This window comes from Podarcis gaigeae (genome assembly GCF_964106915.1).
Source record: "Podarcis gaigeae genome assembly, chromosome: 1".
NCBI classification, from domain to species: domain Eukaryota; kingdom Metazoa; phylum Chordata; class Lepidosauria; order Squamata; family Lacertidae; genus Podarcis; species Podarcis gaigeae.
Genome location: NC_139678.1, coordinates 111,067,240 through 111,088,982, shown reverse-complemented (window position 1 = coordinate 111,088,982; position 21,743 = coordinate 111,067,240). Strand labels below are relative to the sequence as shown.

Genomic DNA, 21,743 nt, shown 5'->3' with positions numbered 1-21,743 from the left:
CTCTTTAGTCATATTACAAACTAGTTAGGATACACTCACATCCTTACCTTTCCTAGTTCTGGTGCCCTTGGGGATTTTTTTTTTTAATTGTAGGGGGGGGAGGCACATTTCCATATAAGGATGTGTAGCTACACCCTGAATATGTCTAGACAGCTGGAGGGTTGGGTTGCTGGTTTTTTTTGCAAGGCCTGTAGGGACTGAAGTCCATACAGTAAATGACTCTGTGACTTCCTTTTCTTTGAGATGACTCAGCATGGTAGGAGGCAGTTTGCTGACTTGGCAAAACAACTGCCTTAATTAACTCAGTTGCTGCCCTTCTGACACACATCAAAACACAAGGAGGAAACAAATATTACGGAAGGATTCTTTTTTTAAAAATCCAACAATGGTGGGAGTATGAGGAAGAGGGATAATAAACCCAGTAATAATTAACCAACTACGTTTTCTTCTGGTCTAGGGTTTTTTCTGCTCAGTTCACTTTTCAATAAACAGGATGCTAAACAACTACTTGATGGGACAAACTATTTAAATCAGAAAGAAAATTCTTTTTGATTCAGCCTTTTCACTGTGGAACCAAATATGTCCCAGTTCAGAAGTAGCAATCCTGGTCCAGCAAATTCAGAGTAGCCAGATGAAGAAGATCACAGGGTTCCTACAACTTTCATTAGTTGAGTAAGGAAAGGAAACATGGGTTCCTGGTTTGTTTTCCCCAGATAAGCCAGGAACAGTAAACTATGAACAAACCTTCATTACAGAGTGAGACAAACCATGAACCTTGGCTCAGATACAATGCGAAGTGAAACCATGGTTTAGAGCAGCAGTACCAACCAGGGGATGAGCAAAACGGTGCCCGTTTTTACTGCGGGTACCCATTCACTCACCAATTCATGTTTAACCAAGGGACCCTCCGTCCAAAGCCATGTTGCCCCCCGCCAAGATTTCCTGTTAATCGCACCTGACTGCTAGAACCCCCATTTTACAGGTGGGCATGCTGAGGCCCAGCTCAGTTCGCCTTGTAGTTCGAACTTCGAGTTTTCCAGGAAATGATTCGGCGCTCTCGGTGCCTATCCAGCCTGATCGTGCACTCGCTCCGCGGGTCAGCAGGAGCCGAGGCTCTCCCGCCTCCGGCCGGACCGAGGAGAGAGAGCAACCCCTGCGAGCGACCAAGGCCGCCTTTCCCTACTGTTCGCATTCAAGCGCACGCCGCTCCTCCTCCTCTCCAGACAGTCACATGATGGCGATGATCCGCCTTTCGCTCTCTCCTCGCCCGGCCCCCTTGGAGCGATGGGGGCGGTTCGACGGCTCAAGGCTGGCGGCGTTGGCGGCGGCTGCGCCTGTTTCCCCGCCCACGACCCAGTCTGTGCCCGTCCTGGAGAAACAGGGAACAAAACAAAAAAGGAAGTGGTCAGTCCCACCGGCTGGCTGTGGAGTAATTTTCGCAGCTCCCTCTTCGCCGTGTCGGAATCGGATCTCCCGCAACCCTTCCTTGGCTGGAGAGTTGAGGTGCCCGCAAAAAAATAAAATTAAATCCCAAGGGGGGAGCTTGGAAGGACCCGTCTCTACAGGGCATCTGCTGGGCATCGCTTTTGCTGGCCATGGCTGGGTTCTGGTTGTTTTTGCTCGTGGGCCGCCTACTGGCGCCGGGCATCGCCTTCAACCTGGACGTGGAGAGCCCAACTGTTTACTCCGGTTCCGAAGGGAGTTACTTCGGCTTCGCGGTGGATTTCTTCGCCCCGGATCTCTCCTCGTAAGTATAATCTGTCACTCGGGCGCATCCATCCCGAAACGGGAAAAGGCGCCGCGCTCCTTCGCCAGGAGGACCCTGGGATCTTTGCAGTCTTTTCTCTTTTTCGTTAATTATTAGACGCCAGAAAATGTTGGACAAGCCCCAGGAAAGTCCTTGATGGAGCCCTGCAAGGGAAACTGAAACGCGCCTGTTCTGATCTCCATTCTGAGCACAGCTCCGCTTTGGAAGCGAGCTTCATTGGAATGAATGGAACGGAACTTCCGAGCAAAAGTGTGTCTGGAATTGGGATAGAGTAAGCTTCCCTCCGCGCCTGTACGCCCAGCTTAGACACCCTCCTCCTCGCTCGGCTATACGTTCTCCCCATCTTCTGCCTCTCCCAAATCCCGCTGATTTCAGTGGACCATAAGAAATGCACCACAGAGCGAACCTCCTCAAAAGTGCTTTGAGCTGGACTTAACTCCCCAAGTAAGGGTGCGTAGGCTTTTGGGAGCCCGGATTTAGGAAGGAACCCCGTTGAAATCATTGGAAAGCTACGTGCATATAGGAAGATTTGGCTAAAACCCAAGTACTGAAAGTCTTAGCTCACATTCCTTCCCCCTGATACAAGGCAAGATTGCCTCTTCTTATCCTGGCCATACAAATCTGTGAGGGACACTTTGTATCAGAAGATGATAGTGGTGCTATGTGGTGTGAGCCATTTTGATGCTGTAATTGCAGGGGAAAGGGGCGGGGGAGGGGAGAGAAGGAAACATATTTTCTTTTCCTTATTCATAATTTGTTACCTGCTTGTCCCAGATTAATTAGAAGTGGCGGACAATGTCATGCTGAAATCCTGCCTTTTAGAGGACCCCGGCCAACATTTTTATTATTAATATTATTACTACTGTATAAATGGAGTAATTATGGACAGATGCTATGTTTCATAATTATATGTGGAAATGTATAAAACTGTGGAAGATGAATCAATAAGAAGTGAACCTCTCTTAAACCCGCCCATCCACTGAATCCTAAACAATGCTGTCTTGAACTTCGGATCCGTTACCAGGAGTAACACAAACTCTGTGTCAGGATATTTGCAGCCTGTGAGCCAGTCTTGATGTGTGATTCAGATATTGTCATCCATTTGAATGCACTTTTGTCTAATAGGCTCTAATGTGGTCTGACAGCTTTTCATTTTGATTATGGGGAAGAGGGAGCAGAACCGTCCAGATTGCACAAACTTTGCTGTGTTAAGTCCCCCAAAATGAGAGGGTCCGTTTGTTTCTGTGATGGCTAAACTTAATGCTCTGAAGCCAGGGATACTAACTTGAATAAAATCTGGGGGTGGGGGGCAGGTAACCCTCGCCCCACATAATCGATCACAAGACACGGCACACGCACAGCGTTAGAAAGGCAATGCCCATCAACTTGGGGGGGAGGGTAGCCTCATCAAATATTTTATTAGGGGGGTGTGAAATCACCTCAGCCCCTAAGAGCTGGTTGCTATGCTCTGATGCGTATTCTCCCAGTCTCACTGTGATTTCTTTCCAGATAGGCGTTTGTGGCAGAGGATATACATTTTGAATGTAACTGAGGTGCTCCAAGTTGGTGCAAAGGTTGGGATATGCTGCTAATGTCATATGTGTGTGTTTTTCCTAGAGGAGGTCCCAGGAATAAGTGGTAGCCTAGGCCTGCAATGATCAAACATTAAAAACTTCCCTATACAGTGCTGCCTTCAGATGTCTTCTAAAAGTTATAGTTGCTTATCTCCTTGACATCTGGTGGAAGGGGGTTCCACAGGGACCGAGAAGGCCCTCTGTCTGGTTCGCTGTGAAACCACCAGAAGGCCCTAACCAGTTTGTAAGCCCCACAGAACCCATGGCATATACTTTTGGGTAAACATGAGTAGCATTGTCTTATAAGACCGTTTCACATATGAACTCTCTTTATGGATCGAACCAAAGGTCTATCATAGAAACGCCTCTGACCAGATATGGCCAAATAAGTTTTGGGCCTGAGGTAGACTTGGATAGGGCCGTCCCCACCATTAGTCAGAGTGAGGTGGCCACCTCAGGCAGTGAATGCTGAGGGTGGGGCTGGCAGCAAGGTGCTGAAGGACAGAGCTTATCCTGCGCCCCCTAAGCTAGCCTGTTGCCCTCAGGTTTGGTGGGGAAAGCTGACACGTGGCTAGTGTTGAAGTAAAATTCAGCTGTCAAGCCCCAGGCAATTTCTGTATGTGCCATTGGAGAACCATCTTGTCTGCCTCAGGCAGCAAAAAGTCTTGTCTGAGGAGGGGCTGCCTATGGGTAGATAAGTTTTAACCCTTTATTCCAGTATGTAGCAGTATGTACTGATCAGTCAAGCTGAGTATCACCTGCTCTTCGTGTGTAGGTTCCTCACTTCCATGAATTATAAGCCCTGTATGATCTGGGTTTGAAATTATGGTGGGCTTTGTTCTACAGACCTTCCCTGCGTCCCATGGATGGGGGGGCAGAGCCAGCACAGGAGGGGATATGGGGCAGGGTCAGTGGGCTGGGCAGGGTGGAGCTGGTGGGCATGATCCTGGTGTCTGCATGAAGGATAATGCCCAAATAGGACTACAGTGGCAATGGGGAAGACGCACCATATTTTTCCATATATAAGACTAGGGTTTTTTTTTTTTACCAGAAATTAGGTTTTAAATTGGGGCTTGTCTTATACATGGGTAGTGCTGAGGGATGTTTTCTTAATTTGGAGTCCCCAAAAATAGGGGGCGTCTTTAGACGGAAAAATATGGTAAGGGGGCTCACATTCTCACCATACATTTAAAGCAGTCTTATGCCTCATTAACAGCAATGGTTTCCCCCCCAAGGAATCCAGGGAAGTGTAGTTTGCTAAGGGTGCTTGGAATTGTAGCTCTCTGACAAAGATACAACAGTTCGCAGGATTCTTTGGGAGACGCCGTGACTTTTAAATGTGGCATAAGAGTGGTTTAAAGGAATGGTGTGGATGTCACCCATGAGATGGGTGTGTATTTGGACGCCTATAAGCTGTGGGCATCTGCTGTCAGATGGCACTCAAAGAGGTACATGAGTAAGAGCCAAAAATAATACAGTGGTATCTCGGGTACGCAGGTGGCGCAGGTGGCGCTGTGGGTTAAAGCCTCAGCACCTAGGACTTGCCGATCGAAAGGTCGGCGGTTGGAATCCCTGCGGCGGGGTGCGCTCCCGCTGCTCGGTCCCAGCGCCTGCCAACCTAGCAGTTCGAAAGCACCTCCGGGTGCAAGTAGATAAATAGGGACCACTTACTAGTGGAAAGGTAAACGGCGTTTCCGTGTGCAGCTCTGGCTCGCCAGATGCAGCTTTGTCACGCTGGCCACGTGACCCGGAAGTGTCTCCGGACAGCGCTGGCCCCTGGCCTCTTGAGTGAGATGGGCGCACAACCCCAGAGTCTGTCAAGACTGGCCCGTATGGGCAGGGGTACCTTTACCTTTTTTATCTCGGGTTAAGTACTTAATTCGTTCCGGAGGTCCGTTCTTAACCTGAAACTGTTCTTAACCTGGCCATTGCACCGCCAGAGCACCATTTCTGTTCTCATCCTGAAGCAAAGTTCTTAACCCAAGGTACTATTTCTGGGTTAGCGGAGTCTGTAACCTGAAGCATATGTAACCTGAAGCGTATGTAACCCGAGGTACCACTGTATAACGTACACAGCCAGTGTGGTGTAGTGGTTAAGAGCGGTAGTCTCGTAATCCTGGGTAACCGGGTTCGCGTCTCCGCTCCTCCACATGCAGCTGCTGGGTGACCTTGGGCCAGTCACACTTCCTTGAAGTCTCTCAGCCCCACTCACCTCACAGAGTGTTTGTTGTGGGGGAGGAAGGGAAAGGAGAATGTTAGCCGCTTTGAGACTCCTTAAAGGGAGTGAAAGGCGGGATATCAAATCCAAACTCTTCTTCTTCTTCTATTTTACTGTACTGGTACAGGAAACCTATGCACAGGGTGGATTTGATTTAAATCACAATTTAAATCAGTAAGACAGGATGAGAACAGAAATCGTGCTCCAGTGGCGTGGCAACAGCAGGAGGCCCTATTAGCTGAAGTGGTGCTTCAGGTTAAGAACAGTTTCAGTTTAAGAACAGACCTCCGGAATGAATTAAGTACTTAACCCGAGGTACCACTGTACACTTAATGTAGGCAGGAGGAAAGCCATGCTTATGACCAAGTAGGATGAAGGAAAACAGGTCACTAGCAGCTTATGCCTACAGTGGTTTGTTCTGCAGGAACTCAGGAGAGCAGTTTTGCATGATGAATTGCAGGAGGAATTCAGGAAATTCCCCGAAACCTTGTTGTATGGAACTTGGTATGCCTGGGTAGTACAAAGAGCTTGCTGTCTATCATCTTGAGATGCCGCAGGACTGGAGATAGGCAAATGTTGCCCAAATAGTAAAAAAAAAAACCAAAAAAAAACAGGGCTGGGAAGTGGGAGAGTGGGGGAGGATCCAGGAAATAACAGACTTGTCATTCTGACATCAGTACCAGGGAAGATCCTAGGGCAGATGATGAAGCAGTCAGTTTGCAAGCATCTTGATAACAATGCCGTGCTTAGTAGTGGCCGCTCAAGCTGAACCTAGTCCATCAATCATGTATGAGCGCACCACCAGTGGTGAGATAAATCACACCCTTGTGCTTCCTGCCTGCAAAACTGGGGGCCAGGATTGGGGAGGGGAAGTGCCTGCAGCCCACAACGCATGTCTGTTGGCCTGTCTTGGGCTTGGTGGATTATAGCTTGAGTAGACCTGCTATATCTTGACAGAAGTCTGATAACTTACAATATCTGATGGTTTAGTAAGTGGCAGTTGTTTTGATTATGGGCAGATCCCCATCTAGCACAACTTGTATGAATCATTCAAAGAAGGAGCAGGGAGACCTCACAAGGATTAGATAAATTATTGGAAGATAGGGCTATCAGTTGGCTACTAGCCTTGATTGATATGCTCAACCTCCGCTGTCGAAGGCAGGCAGCAATGCTTCTGATACCAGTTGCTGGAAACCACAGGAGGGGAGAGTGCTGTTGTGTTCAAGTCCATCTTGGCTGTGAGTCCTGGAAGACCTGCTCCCTGCCTTATAGGCCTTTTCCCACCTGGCATGGGAGGGTGCGGTCCGGACTGACTCCAACTACAAAAGCTGAGGCTGCTGAACAGACTCATGGGCTGAGGTTTTTTTGTTTTTTGTTTTGAGGGGGGTGCTGTTGGTTTTTTGTAACTTTATTTTAGATTTTGTTGTGATTTATGTGGAAATTGTTCAGTTTAGTTTTGTAACTTTTAATGTTTAATTTATTGTTTATGAATGCTTTTGTTAAGTTGTAGATAGGGCTGGGCGATATCTGGTTTTCAACATTGTGATATATCATCAGCTGAACACAGTGGTATATAGCGATAGATCACGATGTCTGAAATAAGGATGTAACTATGTAGAGGCAAACAGGATAATGTCCTGGCAACTGCTACTACTTAGGGCAGAGCTTTCCAAACTGTGTGTTGCGACATATTAGTGTGTCGGCTGCAGTGTGTAGGTGTGTCATGCGAACACTCCTCCTGGGGCTGAGAGGGGGTTAGTTTAACCTCCGTTGTGCTAGTAAAACTGAATTACTGTGTCACGAAATGATGTGTGTCTGAAAAATGTGCCAGCACCATGAAAAGTTTGAAAAACTCTGACATAGGGGTCTAAAACAGATACATTTTTACTTACCTTTAGCATACTGTTAAAACTGCTATTTTATAAGCAGCAGGGGCAGCAGAAATCATGAGAGAAGTTATGACCGGCTCCATTATTTCCCCCCATCACAATTTTTTATATAGCACTCAAACACACACACACATTGTGATTTGTGATATCACCATGTCAGATATTATGAAACCATTATCACGATAGGGATAGGGAAAACCGATAGGGTTTTCCACGATAGGGAAAACCGATTTTGGGTGATTGTATTGATACATCACCAAGCCCTAGTTGTAGTCATTTATGTTTTTTTATGTTGGAAGAAGAGTTTGGATTTGATACCCCGCTTTATCACTACCCGAAGGAGTCTCAAAGCAGCTAACATTCTCCTTTCCCTTCCTCCCCCACAACAAACACTCTGTGAGGTGAGTGGGCCTGAGAGACTTCAGAGAAGTGTGACTGGCCCAAGGTCACCCAGCAGCTGCATGTGGAGGAGCGGAGACGTGAACCCAGTTCACCAGATTACAAGACTACCGCTCTTAACCACTACACCATACTGGAAGCCACCTTGAGCATGGTTTGAACTGTGGAAAGGTGGCATATGAATAAAATGATGTATGTATGCTTGTATGTTCTGCTTGCTGGTTTCCATGAGCATGGGGCTGGCCACTGAGAGAACAGGACGCTGGACCAGAAGGGCCTTTGCTCTGATCTAGGAGGAGTCTTCTTATGTTCCTACTTTGCAGAAGCTTGATGACTGACCATTTTGCTTCACTGTTTCTCCTTGGTGGATATTGCTCCTCCTTTTGTTATTCTTTAAATGAATTGTGCCCCAGGCAAAACGAAATGAATGGTGGTATCCGATGCTATTTGTACTCAGGATGGAGCCATAGAAATTAAAAAACTTAACCAACTAAAGTCCATTGATTTCAATGGGTCTACTCTGAGTACAACTTAGTTGGATATCATGCTCTTACAATAGTTGACTTGCCTTGTTATATTTAGTACAGCATGACTCATTGTATATATAATTTTCCTGAACTCTGATGCCAAGGAACAAAGACTTGGAAAAAAGCTCTATTCAAATAATTGGGATTCATCTACTTGGCTGGGGATCCAGTGAACCACAGAACCATTTCTACATGTTTAACAATATAAACATGCCCAAGGTATAAACTTGACTAGCTATCCAAATAAGCAAGGTGTGTACATGGCACAAACTTAGTTGGATATTTGTCTACACACAGTTCCGATTGCTGAAGACATAATCCATGGTTTCAGTTTTGCAAATTCAGCAGTTGTTAAGAAAGAAATAGAGGAGGAATCTTATGTTCTGAAAGCATGCAAATACTAATTCTGGGATAAAAGTGAAACAATTGAAATTTGGCAGGAACAGAGGGAGTGGACACTATTTTCCCTTTCTCTTATATCTGCTCACATGGTGATAAGCAAACTGTACCTGTGGAACTTCCGACTTCCTCTGAAAGAGAGAGGAGCCATAATCCTTTTGGAATGTGGCAATTTTGTGTTGGCACACAGCACACTCTGTGGCTCACCACTGCATCTGCTGATATCTGTAGGATCAACATGCAACACTCCAATCCTAAACATTTGTGTTGGACAGCGTTGATGTCCCTGGCAAAATGTTGCGCTGTAAGTCGCTGCAGTGGGTAGAGCAGTTTATTTGCCATATGTTTTGCATTTATTTCCTGGCATAGTCAACATCAGAATTGGGATATTATGGGGTGTGTTTTTTGTTTGACTGCTTCTTTTCTATTTTAAGCTGTCATTTCAATACTGTCACGGCCAAGATTTGCCAAATCAAAACATCAGAAGTAAGTGAGACTGAATAGCTGAGGGTATTTGTTCTGGAGAGTAGATTTGAGCAGAGATGTTGTGAATTAAGGGGAATATGCCTGATGATTTATAGAGGCATGTTGCTTGAAGTGGAAGGAGAGCAGGAGAGACTTTCCTTGAGTACAAGGAACATGATATATTCTAATGACTGCAGGAGGCTGTTTGTTTTATTTTTGGAGTAGATTTGTTTGCGCTTAAAGTGTGTTTGCTGGGGGAGGAGTTGAAGGCCAGAATAGCTTTGGAATATATTGAATGCCATGGAATTTAAAGACTCATTCCCTTCAACTTAGAAGATCACTAAACCTCATATGCTGCTGGTTACTCAAACACAGCACATGGAAACATCTGTTGTGTGGAAACATCATGCAAGGCTCATCTGCCATGTAGACTTCTTCTTTGTGGTCTGTCTATCTGCACTGTCAAAGGCATTATGCCTCTGAATACCAGGTGCTGGAAAATGCAGACAGGCAGAGTGCTCATGTGTAGCTTGCAGACTTCCCACAGGCATCTTTTTGGCCATTGTGAAACAGGATGCTGGACTAGATGGGCCAGTGATCTGATCCAACAGGCGTTTCTTACGTTCTTATGTCTTACAGTCCAGCCCTGTACAGTCGTACCTCAGAAGTTGAACAGAATCAGTTCCGGAAGTCCGTTCGACTTCCAAATCATTTGAAAACCAAAGTGTGGCTTCTGATTGGCTGCAGGAGCTTCCTGCAGCCAATCAGAAGCCACAGAAGCCCTGTCAGACGTTGGGCTTCCAAAAGAACGTTTGAAAACCATAACACTCACTTCCGGTTTTCGATTATTTGGAAGCTGGAACATTCGACTCCCAAGGCGTTCGGGAGCCAAGGAATGACTGTATATCGTTTTGGTTGAGGTGGGGTAAGCAAGTTGCAACTTTGGCCATTCCAGCACATTTTGAGCCTAGGTCAGAGAGAAAGAGACCTCAGGCCTGGTGGCCTTCATGCAGTCCTATAGGCCTTTTAATCTGGTCTTTGGGCTTCAAAGGCTACATGGCTTACTGACTGGAATGTGTCCTTGAAGTGTGATAATGCCTCTTTCTTGCCTGGATAAGGGATGGAGATGTGTGAGAGAGCAGAAACCTCTGAGCTTTGTTTTGCTAGAAGGTAGTGCCAGATTTAGGGCACTGAGCACAGTTCCCTCACACAAGGTGCTGAGCAAAATTGCAAGGGTGTGCAAAATCACAACAGCAACAGCAACATGTATATTTATACGGGTACCTACTGAGAAGATCCATTTAAAAAGCAACTGTACCAAAAAGACTTATTGTGAAAATAAGAAATATGGGGGGGGGGCGCCAAAGTTTATCCTCACAGGTTCCATATTACCTGTCCCTGATACTGCATGGTAAGATTCACATTCATTGCTCCCACTTTTTGCCTCTAGGCCTGCCCACTACTGACATGTAGCCCCTGAGAAGTTCTCTTAAGGGGATGTTGCCCTCATGCTGAAATCTTAGGTCTCACTGGTATGTCTGTAAACAGGGGGGGCAACTTGAATAAAATATTGTGGGGACCCAGGAAAGCCCCATCCCGCATAATCAGTCACACAATGCAGTGCACACATACACCCTTTGAATGGGAAGGCCCAGCCCCCTCAAATATTTTGTTGTGGAGACCGAAGCCCCCTTGGCCCCTAGGAGTTGGTTTGTATGCCTGTAAATATCAGTTGCTGCGATTCACAAATTGGAAGAGTGCTGCTGTTCTCATGTCCTGCTTCTGGGCTTTCCATAGGAATCTGGGGGAGAGTCACACTGGCTCTGAATTTTTTTGTGGTGATAAAAAATCTCATGGGACAAGACCTCCCTAATGGTGACCCACCAAGATGACTACAGCCCATGAGCCATGTGCTCTGCCAGGTGATTGACCCCCCCCCCACTCTAGCCACCATTTTTCTAGTCTCAGCTGGGCAGCAAAACCACAATGTTTAGATGGGCTGGACTCTCACGTATGGCTGGTGGGGTAGCATTTGGCTCGGTGGACCACAAGTTGTTCTATGCAGCAAATCTGACTATAGAAGGAAGAGCAAACAGGGCCTCCAACAATCCCACCTCAATCCTTTGGCTTCTACATGGTCCTAGCTATGGTTCTAGCCCTACCTAACATTACAGTAGCTGCCATACTACACTTGAATCCATTTCCTTCAGTGGCATAATGAGGATTCCTAAACTGTTTGCTTCTTCATTTGTTTCCTGCAGGATGTTTCTCCTTGTGGGTGCTCCAAAGGCAAACACAACTCAACCTGGGATTGTGCAAGGAGGCCAGGTGCTCAAGTGCAACTGGAACCCCAACAGAAGAAACTGCCAGCCGATTGTATTTGATGCCACAGGTAATATAGCAATATGGGCTTTTGCCAACCCAAGGGATTTGGGTGAATTGCAAAGGGGAAAGCAAATCAGCAACCTGTTGGAAAAGATTTGGAGCAATAAGGGTCACTGTACACAAAGCTCACTTTGTTGGCCTGTCTTCATGCCATAGTCATTCAAAATGGTGGAGGTGCTCTTAGCTCAGTGTTGTGAACCATCTTGAGGGCTCGGGTAGTGATGCATGTTGTGGTAGGCCTGCCGACATGCATAGTATGCCATTGATTTGGAATGGTTGTGACAAGACAGCCAACACATTAATTGTTGGTGAACAGTTTGGATCCTGGTGACAGAACCAGCAGGATGGAAGGATGTAGCTTTCCCACGTGATCTTGGGAATCTGTACTGTTTGGAAACCAGCCCCCATCTCCCTGCCCTCTTCTGCTTGTTTCTGGCAGCCCCTCAAGGAACTGCAAATCCTAGCAGATAAAGTTTCTCTTGGCGGAAGTGCACCGGATTTGCAAATGTAAGGGAGGGAATGACGGCCTGTGATGAGAGGTAGGGTATAAGCCAATTCGAAGACATCCCTAAGCTGTCACTGTTCGTTCTTGGCAGTTTCAATGTGTTAAAATAGGCTGGCTTTCTGGTGAGCTGGAATCTTTGTCGCTGGAATTAAAGAACTCTCTGCTTTACAATGGCAAAAACCATTTGAAAGTGCTTTTTATATGCTGGCTATTTCAGCAAAGGGTACGTTGGTTCCTTGTCCAGGGCTTAGAACAATGTAGGCATAACATAGAGGACTGGATTCTAGAATTTCACGGAGGGGGGGAGGTTTCCTGACCCCTCCTCTCCATTGCAGTGATTTGCACCCCCAATAAAAGCCTCTTTGGAGGGTCGAGGATCCCTCCTGAAAAATATGGGATGTGGTGTGGTAGGCTGCTATGAGAGGGGAGAATTGCCCCAAATCAGATTTGAACCACAAGGGAAATTCTAGTTCCTGTTCCTAGCAGCAATCTCATGCCCTGCCCCACATTGTTTAGGAGCCCCCTCCCCAACCCTCCAGGGAACAATACTAGGGGGGGGGCTCTAGGGCAGCAGGTAAGAGGGGATGGGAAACTTTCCATTCAGAAAGTTTCTTAAGTTCACTTAGCCTGAGGCTCCAAGTCAAGAGGTCCTGAAGTGGGAGATATGCTCATAAAGGCAGGCTTGAATTCCTGTGCTTATGAGTTGCAGATTGCTCAGTCCCTCAGTCACTCCCACTAAAGATAGATAGATAGATAGATAGATAGATAGATAGATAGATAGATAGATAGATTTATTTATTTATTTATTTATTTATTTATTTATTTATTTATTTATTTATTTATTTAAAGGGAAACCATGTACATAGCATGACTTTGCACATGCAGCCCCACAGCCATCTGTGGACATGTGGTGGAATCCTGGTAAGCGTTCTATAGGGCCAGGCAGTCATTTAAGGCATTTCTGGAGCAGTGCTGGGCTTGCAGGTACACTAGTTGCAGGTTAAGTACTTAATTCATTCCGGAGGTCCGTACTTAACCTGAAACTGTTCTTAATCTGAAGTACCACTTTAGCTAATGGGGCCTCCTCTGCTGCCACGCCGCCGGAGCACGATTTTTGTTCTCATCCTGAAGCAAAGTTCTTAACCTGAAGCACTATTTCTGGGTTAGCGGAGTCTGTGACCTGAAGCGTATGTAACCTGAAGCATATGTAACCCGAGGTACCACTGTACTGTGTTTTCCCCCAAATCAGCTTCGATCTAAATTGAGAAAAAGAACAACCTAGCTGTGTTTTAAGCTGGCAGTGTGTACATGGCCAAAGTCTGGATCCATCTCAAAGATTCTCCCTCTAGCCTGCACACAAACACCTTATAGAAACATGTCATCTGGTTCCAGCTGTAGCCTAGTTCCAAAAAAACAGCCCATGGGCTGAGACTGGTCAGCTGTAGTGTGATGCAAGCCCAGTGAATTCCGCTCCCCTTCATTTGACTGTTGAAATGTTCCCTAGGAGAAACTCTGCAGCTCTGGTTTCATTTCTGATGTGCGTGGAAGGGGAAGCATGGCTTTTAAAAGAGTGTAGAATTCCTTTTTCAGGGCAACAGAGCCACGTTCCCTTCTGGTTATTGTGTGTGGGTGATCCCTTCGCCAACAATAGAAAGCCTTGTTTGAGAGCCAAACGACGCTATCGGTCAGGCATGGCCATTGCTGTGACCCATTTAGCATCTGGCATATTTTAAAGGGCCTTGCGTAGCGCCGTCCTCTCAGCCTTCTCCAGCTCAGGAGCTGCTGCCGGTGCCGAGAACTCATGCGGAAAATGTGTGCCAGGGGTCTGGGAAGGGGGGGAATTGGTGGGGAGCTGCGTGCCGACTTCTCTCGGCGTACGGCAGAGGAAGCTGGCAGAGACGAAGCTGAACTCATCCAGCGTGTCATTGTTCAAAGGCTGCGTTTGGGGGCGGTGGGTCACGGGAAGGTCCTTTTCCTATTTATAGCTTTAGTCTAAAAACAACATCTTGCCAACAAGCCCACAAAAGGCTCCTGTGGCAGCAAAAGAGGAGATCAAAATATAAAACCCCAACGAAAACGTTTAGAACACCGAATCCACTACAAAACGGGAGGGAGAGAGGAAGCCAATCAAGCTGATTTTGATAAAATAATATTAGGAACAGCTGATTTGACTGAAACCCTTATGTGAGCAGGAAAGTATTTATCACCTTCCTGTGATATGAGCTAGTTAGAGGAGCCTCCCCAGGTAAGTGTTCTTCATCCTTAGGTCCCCAGGTGTTTTTGGACTACAGTTCCCATTGTCCTTTGCTGGTTTAGGCAGGGGTCAGGGATTATGGGAGTTGTAGTCCAACAGCATCTGGGGACTAAAGGTTGAAAAGTGCTGCCAGCAAGGGAAAGAGCTCAAATCAAGGGGACTCATCTTCACTGCCACCCAGCTTAGACAGTGACAGCAACAAGTGAAGTTCTTTTAGAGGTTTGACATGGGATCAGGCATCCTGGACCCAAACAGCACAATCCTGCACATCTGGATTGGATGCTGGGAAAGGATTATCTCTCATAATACTAAGAACTTGTTAAATGAAGCTAGAGTTGAAAGATTCAGGGCAGTCAAAAAGAAATTATATCTTCACCATAGTCGAACTATGGAATTTGCTTTCACAAGATGTTGTGATGGCCGCTAACCTGGATGGCTTTAAAAGAGGTTCCGGGTTTGTTTGTTTTTCAAACTTGGCCCTCCAGCTGTTTTTGGACTACAGTTCCCATCATCCCTGACCACTGGTCTTGCTAGCTAGGGATGATGGGAGTTGTAGTCCAGAAACAGCTGGAAACCCAAGTTTGAGAAGCCTTGACCAGTGATGGCCAAACTTGGCCCTCTAGCTGTTTTGGGACTACAGCTCCCATCATCCCTAGCTAACAGGACCAGTGGTCAGGGATGATGGGAATTGTAGTCCCAAAACAGCTGGAGGGCCAAGTTAGGTCATCACTGGTTTAGACCAGTTCATGGAGGATAAAGCTATGTTCTGCCTCCATTTTGGGAGGCAGCATGCACCTGAATACCAGTTGCTGAGCACTACAAATGAGGAGAGTGCTGTTGTACTCAAATCCTGCTTGCAGACTTCATGTGGGTAGCTGGTTGGCCTCTGTGAGAACAGAATGCTAGATGAGATGACCCCTCTTCTGCTCGTATCTTTACTCAAAAGTAAGTCCTGCTGTGTTTAACAGGTCTTGTGGATGTGTTTCAGGATTTGGGCCCTTGTGTGACTGAGTTTGATATCCTTTACTAAAGTTATGCAAAAGGAAGCAAAGGATGCTCAGGGGCCCCTTTAGCAAGAAGAAACATTGCAGTTTCTCATTTCTTGGAGGGTCCTGCCAGACCTCTCCTCTGGTTTAATTTTACAGTTCAGATCAAAGCTTTTCAACACATGGTGAAACAGGATATGACATTTGTGCAAGGAGCGTGCTTCTTGCAAAACTCCCAGCCTATTTTGAAAGTGTTGCAACTGATACACGGTTTAATATATGTTGATTTTCAGTGTGTATATGACAAAATCTTTCACTGAAGCTGTTTAAAAAGCTGTTTTTGAAGCTATTATGAAACTACAGGCAGTACACACAAGGAAAAAGTATAGAGGGAGCAAGCCAAAGATCCTGTATTTATTACTATTATATTTATATCCCGACTTTCCTCCAAGGAGCTCAAAGTGGCATATATGGGTTCTAACCCACTCCATTTTATCTTAACAACAACCCTGGGATGTAGGTTAGCCTGAGAGTCTGTGGCTGGCTGAAAGTTGTCAAGCAAGCTTCATGGCTGAGTAGGGATTTGAACCCAGATGAAAGAGACAGAGCACCTTGTAGAAGAATTAACAAAAGATCCAAGGGTGCTTGCTCCTGGCAGCTGATGCATTGTGGGGGGCCCTCCATTTTATTTTTATTTTTTTAGGGGGCTGGGACTCCTCGATGTTCAGAGGGCCATGTGTGCGATGTCAGAATGTCAGGTCGGGCCCCCTCAATCCTCTGGAGAAGGTGGCACCTCTGAAAGGATCTAATATAGCTAGGACAACTGAGGCACAAAATGGTAGATGGATTTAATTGTGGATATGTAAAGTGGATATGTAACAGTGACTGTGGAGGCCTATTCTGGATCCACATGTCCTTCCGCAGTGGGGATATAGGTTTCTGGGCAGGAGTTGATTATGATGAGGATTTGCCAAATTAATTTAATTGTGGATATGTAAAGTGGGACGCAGGTGGCGCTGTTGGGACGCAGGTGGCGCTGTGGGTTAAAGCCTCAGCGCCTAGGACTTGCCGATCAAAAGGTCGGCGGTTCGAATCCCTGCGGCGGGGTGCGCTCCCGCTGCTCGGTCCCAGCGCCTGCCAACCTAGCAGTTCGAAAGCACCTCCGGGTGCAAGTAGATAAATAGGGACCGCTTACCAGCGGGAAGGTAAACGGCGTTTCCGTGTGCGGCTCTGGCTCGCCAGAGCAGCGATGTCACGCTGGCCACGTGACCCGGAAGTGTCTCCGGACAGCGCTGGCCCCTGGCCTCTTAAGTGAGATGGGCGCACAACCCCAGAGTCTGTCAAGACTGGCCCGTACGGGCAGGGGTACCTTTACCTTTACCTTTTAAAGTGGCACACCCATGAGAAATATATTGGGCAAACCAATCCCAACCTCTGATCATGTGCTTTGGGATACAGAGGAAATTTCCTGAAGATAGCTGCCTTCTTTCTTCTTTAGCGATCACTCATAGCCGAGTAAGATTGTCTTCCATGAACACGGTCTTAACAGTGACTGTGGAGGCCTATTCTGGATCCACATGTCCTTCCGCAGTGGGGATATAGGTTTCTGGGCAGGAGTTGATTATGATGAGGATTTGCCAAATGTGCCTTCCTCTTAGCTTGTTTCTCCCTTTCGTCCTGAATTTGTGCTTCTTCAAAGCCCATTACACCTTTGGTAGAGGCTGTTCTTCAGTTGGAGCCCTCGCAGGCCAATGTTTCCCAATTATCTGTGCTTATACTGCATTTTTAAAAATAGATTTGCCTTGAGAGCATCTTTAAACCTCTTTTGCTGTCCACAAGTATTTTGCTTTCCATTCTTAAGTTGCTTTGGAAGACGATAATCAGGCATCCGAACCACATGACCAGTCCAACGAAGTTGATGTACGATGAAAATGACTACAGATGACATACATCTGTATGCCTTCTGAATTTTCTGTTTGTTTTTTAAAAGCATTTTTAAGTTGCGGGAATTTGAGAAACAAAAACTTTATGGTATGTCTACTGGATGTCACAATTATGTTGCCAAGTTAGCACTTTTGTGCTTTCTTTCCTTACACCCTTCAGAAGTGTCTGGAACAGATCACTGTCAGAAGTAGGATGCAGGGCTGAGGCAGGTCATTGACCTGACCCAGTCAAGATGCCTTTTTTTGCTTCAACTTCCTTATTTCCTCGTCTTCCTCATTCACATTGGAGCCCCAAAGTGTAATCTCACAAACTGATAGTGGTGCAAGTAAAAAGAAAACACTGTTGGGCATGGGAAGGGCTGGGGCTCAGTGGTAGGCCATCTGCTTCGTATACAGAAGGCCCCAAGTTCGATCACTGACAAGTAGGGCTGGGAGAGCCCCCAGCCTCAAACATTGGAGATCTGCTGCCAGCCAGCATAGACCAATACTGAGCTAGATGAATCAAGTGTCTGATTTGAGATAAGAGAGTTTTGATGCCTTGTGCCATGGCACAGGTTGAACATTTGGTTGAAAAACACCTGGGCTTCATTTTGGTTCAAGCAAGTTGCAATGTATACCTATGCGCTTAATTTATTATGGGGCCCTTGTTAAATCCAGTATACCTCACGCAAAGCTGCAAGGACATAAGCTCTGCCTCTTTTCCACCACAGCATGCAATTCCCGGCATGAGTCATTGTGCGCATGGTTAAGGAGATTCCTGCTTGGATAGTTTTAAACTGTGTTTACTCAAGTCATAACTAGATGGGAGGATAAAATGCCTTGCTCGTACTAGCCAAGATAGAATGATTTATTTGTGTTTTAAAAGGTTTCTGGAGGAAGAAACAGTTCTTTGCTGCCCAAAGCAGGAGCTGTGCAGTTACAGTGAGGGCTAGTTGAAATGTGGTTGGTGCTAGAGCAGTGGCAAAGCCTGGGGCGGCCTTGACTGCATGGCCGGTGTTATTGTGAACATGCCTACACAGCAAACCAATGCTTGTGAATGTCTTGTCGGTTCTTGGAGATGTTCCATGCAGCCCAGCGGGAAATCCTGAAGGCCGAGTTCATATATTTATCCTGACGCAACAATATATGCTCACAGATTGAGGAGCAAGCATGCTCTCTCCCCTCCACAATGCATGTCATGTTGCATATTGTGCAGGTATCCTCCTCCTTGGATGAGCACCATATTCGCCTTCCTCCATCCTGCACAAATGGGCAGAAACCTGATGTGATCAGCATGGCAAAGGGGAGGAGGTCCTGTCTGCTCTTTCAGCACACACACACTCCAATATTTATCTGATGAAAATAGGGATGTCGATAATAATAATAATAATACCCCACCCATCTGACTGGGTTGCCCCAGCCACTCTAGGTGGATTCCATCATATATAAACACATAATCAAACATAAATCAATAAAAAATTAGAAAAGCTTCCCTATATAGGGCTGCCTTCAGGTGTCTTCTAAAGGTTGTATAGTTACTTATCTCCTTGGCTCAGTTGTTGCATAACTTCACGCTCTCCAACATTTCTCTGATGAAAATAGGGACATCCTAAGGAAAAGTGAGACATTCTGGGATCAAATCAGAAACCAGGACAGCTTCTGTAAATCTGGGACTGCCCCTGGAAAATACAGATACTTGGAGGGTGCGCCAGCATGTAAGGGCTATTGCTATCTGAATGCATGTTTAAATGAAGGCTGAGTGCATGTGAGGGTGGCAGGCCTATTTCTTTAAAAGTGCAAAGTGGAGAGGTTGAGTTGAACGGTAGGGCGTCTGATTCCATGCAGAAGGTCCCAGATTCAATCCTTGGCCTCTCCAGGTAAGGCTAGAGAAATACCTCATCTGAAACCCTGGGGATCCCCTGCCCATCAATGTAAGCAGTACTGAGCTATGTAGTCCGGCTCTGTATAAGGCAGCTTCCTATGGCACTCTTGATGGTGGTGTTGCATCCTTCCCCTGCTCCAGAAGTCTCTCCCTCAGCTGCTTTTTATTTAGTTATATTTGCTTCCACTATTCAAGCCCTTGAAACTGTAGGGGGTGAGCTTGGTTGGTGGGTGGAGAGATTTGGCATTCCTTACCTGCTCACCTCTTTTGCTCTTTAAATTGCACACCACCCCACACTTTACACTGGCTGACTCGCGTTTAAAGACATGGATCAGCCAACCCACAGGCCTTCCACCTCCCTCCACCCCCTGCCCTCCGAAGACTAGCATTTGCTTTCATTTATATTGTGTATGTTGCAACGACTGCTGTGCTAAACAATGCGCTCTGGAGATATTAACATTGGAAGGCCTCTAAACAAACTGAGAAGGAGGCAGCAACATCGCAAGCCGTCTTTTCTTGGCACAAAAGCAGACGAAGCATCTCTGCAAATAAATGATCCCTCTGGAGATGCAATAAATCTGCGACTTCTGGCTAGGCTTTCCACCCCATGCAGTCCATTTCTTCTTAGATTTCCTAGCCAGCCAGGGACTCTGGTTCAGTTTTTGCATTTTTGATGTATCTGAAGGGCTGCATGAAGAGAAGAGAAATGCTGGGTCACATCTTGCAGAGCGCTGTTGCTCCCAGGGCCTGCTTGCAGGCTTCCCATAGGCAACTAATTGGCCTGGACGTAGCTGTCAACTTTTTCCTTTTCTTGCAAGGGATCCTATTTGGAATAAGGGAATTTCCCTTTAAAAAAGGGGGAAATTGACAGCTATGGTTGGCCACTGTGAGGACAGATTATTGGACTAGGTGGGGCTGCATGACCCTTGTTTTCAGGGGTCCCTTATTGTTGAACTGCAACTCCCATCAGCCCCAGCTAGCATGGCCACTGGGAGTTGTAGGGCAACAGCATCTGGAGGGCACCAGGCTGGCTGCCATTATTTCCCCTTGTGAAAGTTACTAAGCAGTGATGTGCCCAATGTTAACATTTGCCCAACTGCTTTAAGGGGCCCGGGGCTGAGAGAAGATCTTGGTGAGGCAACCACAGCAGCCTTGCCCCTTTTTGCTGCCTGCTCCCAACAGGCTCACATGTGGGGGGGGGTGTGGTTGTTACCAAGGTGACACTTTGGGGAGAGAACAGGGCCTTCGCTGTACTGGCCCCCCGGATATGAAACTCCCACTGCAGATACAGCCACACACCCTGTTACCTGTTTTTAGACATCATTTCTTCCTTCAGGCAGATTTTAAGATTTGGTTTCCTCTGTTGAAGGGTTGCTGTTTAACACGCTTACTGGATTTATGGATTTTACTGCTGTGTATTTCAATCAACTGTTTGGGTGCTAGTTTGAGTTTGGAGACTGGGTTATAAATGCCATAAATAATCGTGACTAATTAAGAACAACAATGTGCTCTGGAAGTATTGGCGTTTGAAGCACCCCAAGCAAGGAGCTAAAGAGGCAGCTGTGATGCAGGCCACTCCCCGCCGCTGACTGAAAAAGCCGATGAAACATACTGCCTTGAGGAACAGGTCATGTCTTGCCTTTCCATTAGCTGAAGAGATGCTTTTGAAGAAGCACCTTTTTTCTTGCTCTTCAATCATCAGGCTTGCTTCCAAGAGAGGTGTTGGTTTTCAAACTCTCCCAGGGAAACCAGAGGTTCCTCAGCTGGGAAGTTAGCCAGACAAACTTCCCCAAACTAAGGCTGATCTTTCTCTACAATATAGAGCCAGAAGGGAGTATGAAGAGTATGTAGCACTGAAATCTCCAGCCAGAAAGCAATATGGTATAGAGTAAGGCATAGAATCATAGACTTGTATAGTTGGAAGGGACCCCAAGGGTCATTTAGTTCAACCCCCTGCAAATGCAGGAATCTCAGCTGAAACATCAGTCCACATTGAGGAAAGGAAGCCCTAAGCCCAGACCTAACCAGAGCTATGCATAAACTGAATGTGCAGCCCAGGACATGTTCAAGAATCTTCCTCAGGCGCCGTGTGACTTAAGATTCCTCAGCAAAGAGGCTAGTGTTTAAAAAAAATCACCTGCAGGCAGAAAATCTGGAAACTATTGCAATGTACTCTTACATTTATGCCAAGATTCTAGCAAATTTCAGTTGCACTTTCTGGTCTTAGGCACAGAGCTTTTGTTTTGTTTGCTTGCTTGCACTGAAACGTTAGATCTTAAGTTTGGAAGTGAGTGAAAAATCGTTCTTGAAATACCAAGTACGGGCTATTTTAAGTGCTTCTGTCCAGAAAAAGCACAGAAGCCTCATGGAGATCATTATGTGCACCGACCATAGCATATACCTCAGTATGCTCCAGTTTATCACACATTTTTACTTAATTCTGCACGCATGTGCATGCGCACGCAGATGCACACACATATCAATTGGTGTACAGTTTGTAAAGTAGCAGGCTCCTACAATATTATATCAAGAATAGGAGAATGATAACAGTCCATAATGCACTTGTGAAG

General features: G+C 46.3%; 1 protein-coding gene across 1 annotated transcript in view; it reads left to right on the top strand.

Annotated features, from left to right (window-relative positions):
- The first annotated feature begins 1,270 nt into the window (after window positions 1-1,270).
- The window catches only part of ITGAV (integrin subunit alpha V), a 65,075-nt gene continuing 44,602 nt past the window's right edge, over window positions 1,271-21,743 (top strand). The window contains exons 1-2 of the mRNA XM_083706209.1: window positions 1,271-1,747; window positions 11,501-11,631. Coding sequence (XP_083562335.1) covers window positions 1,596-1,747; window positions 11,501-11,631 — 283 coding nt within the window. The 5' untranslated portion in view covers window positions 1,271-1,595. The remainder of the gene's footprint in view (window positions 1,748-11,500; window positions 11,632-21,743) is intronic.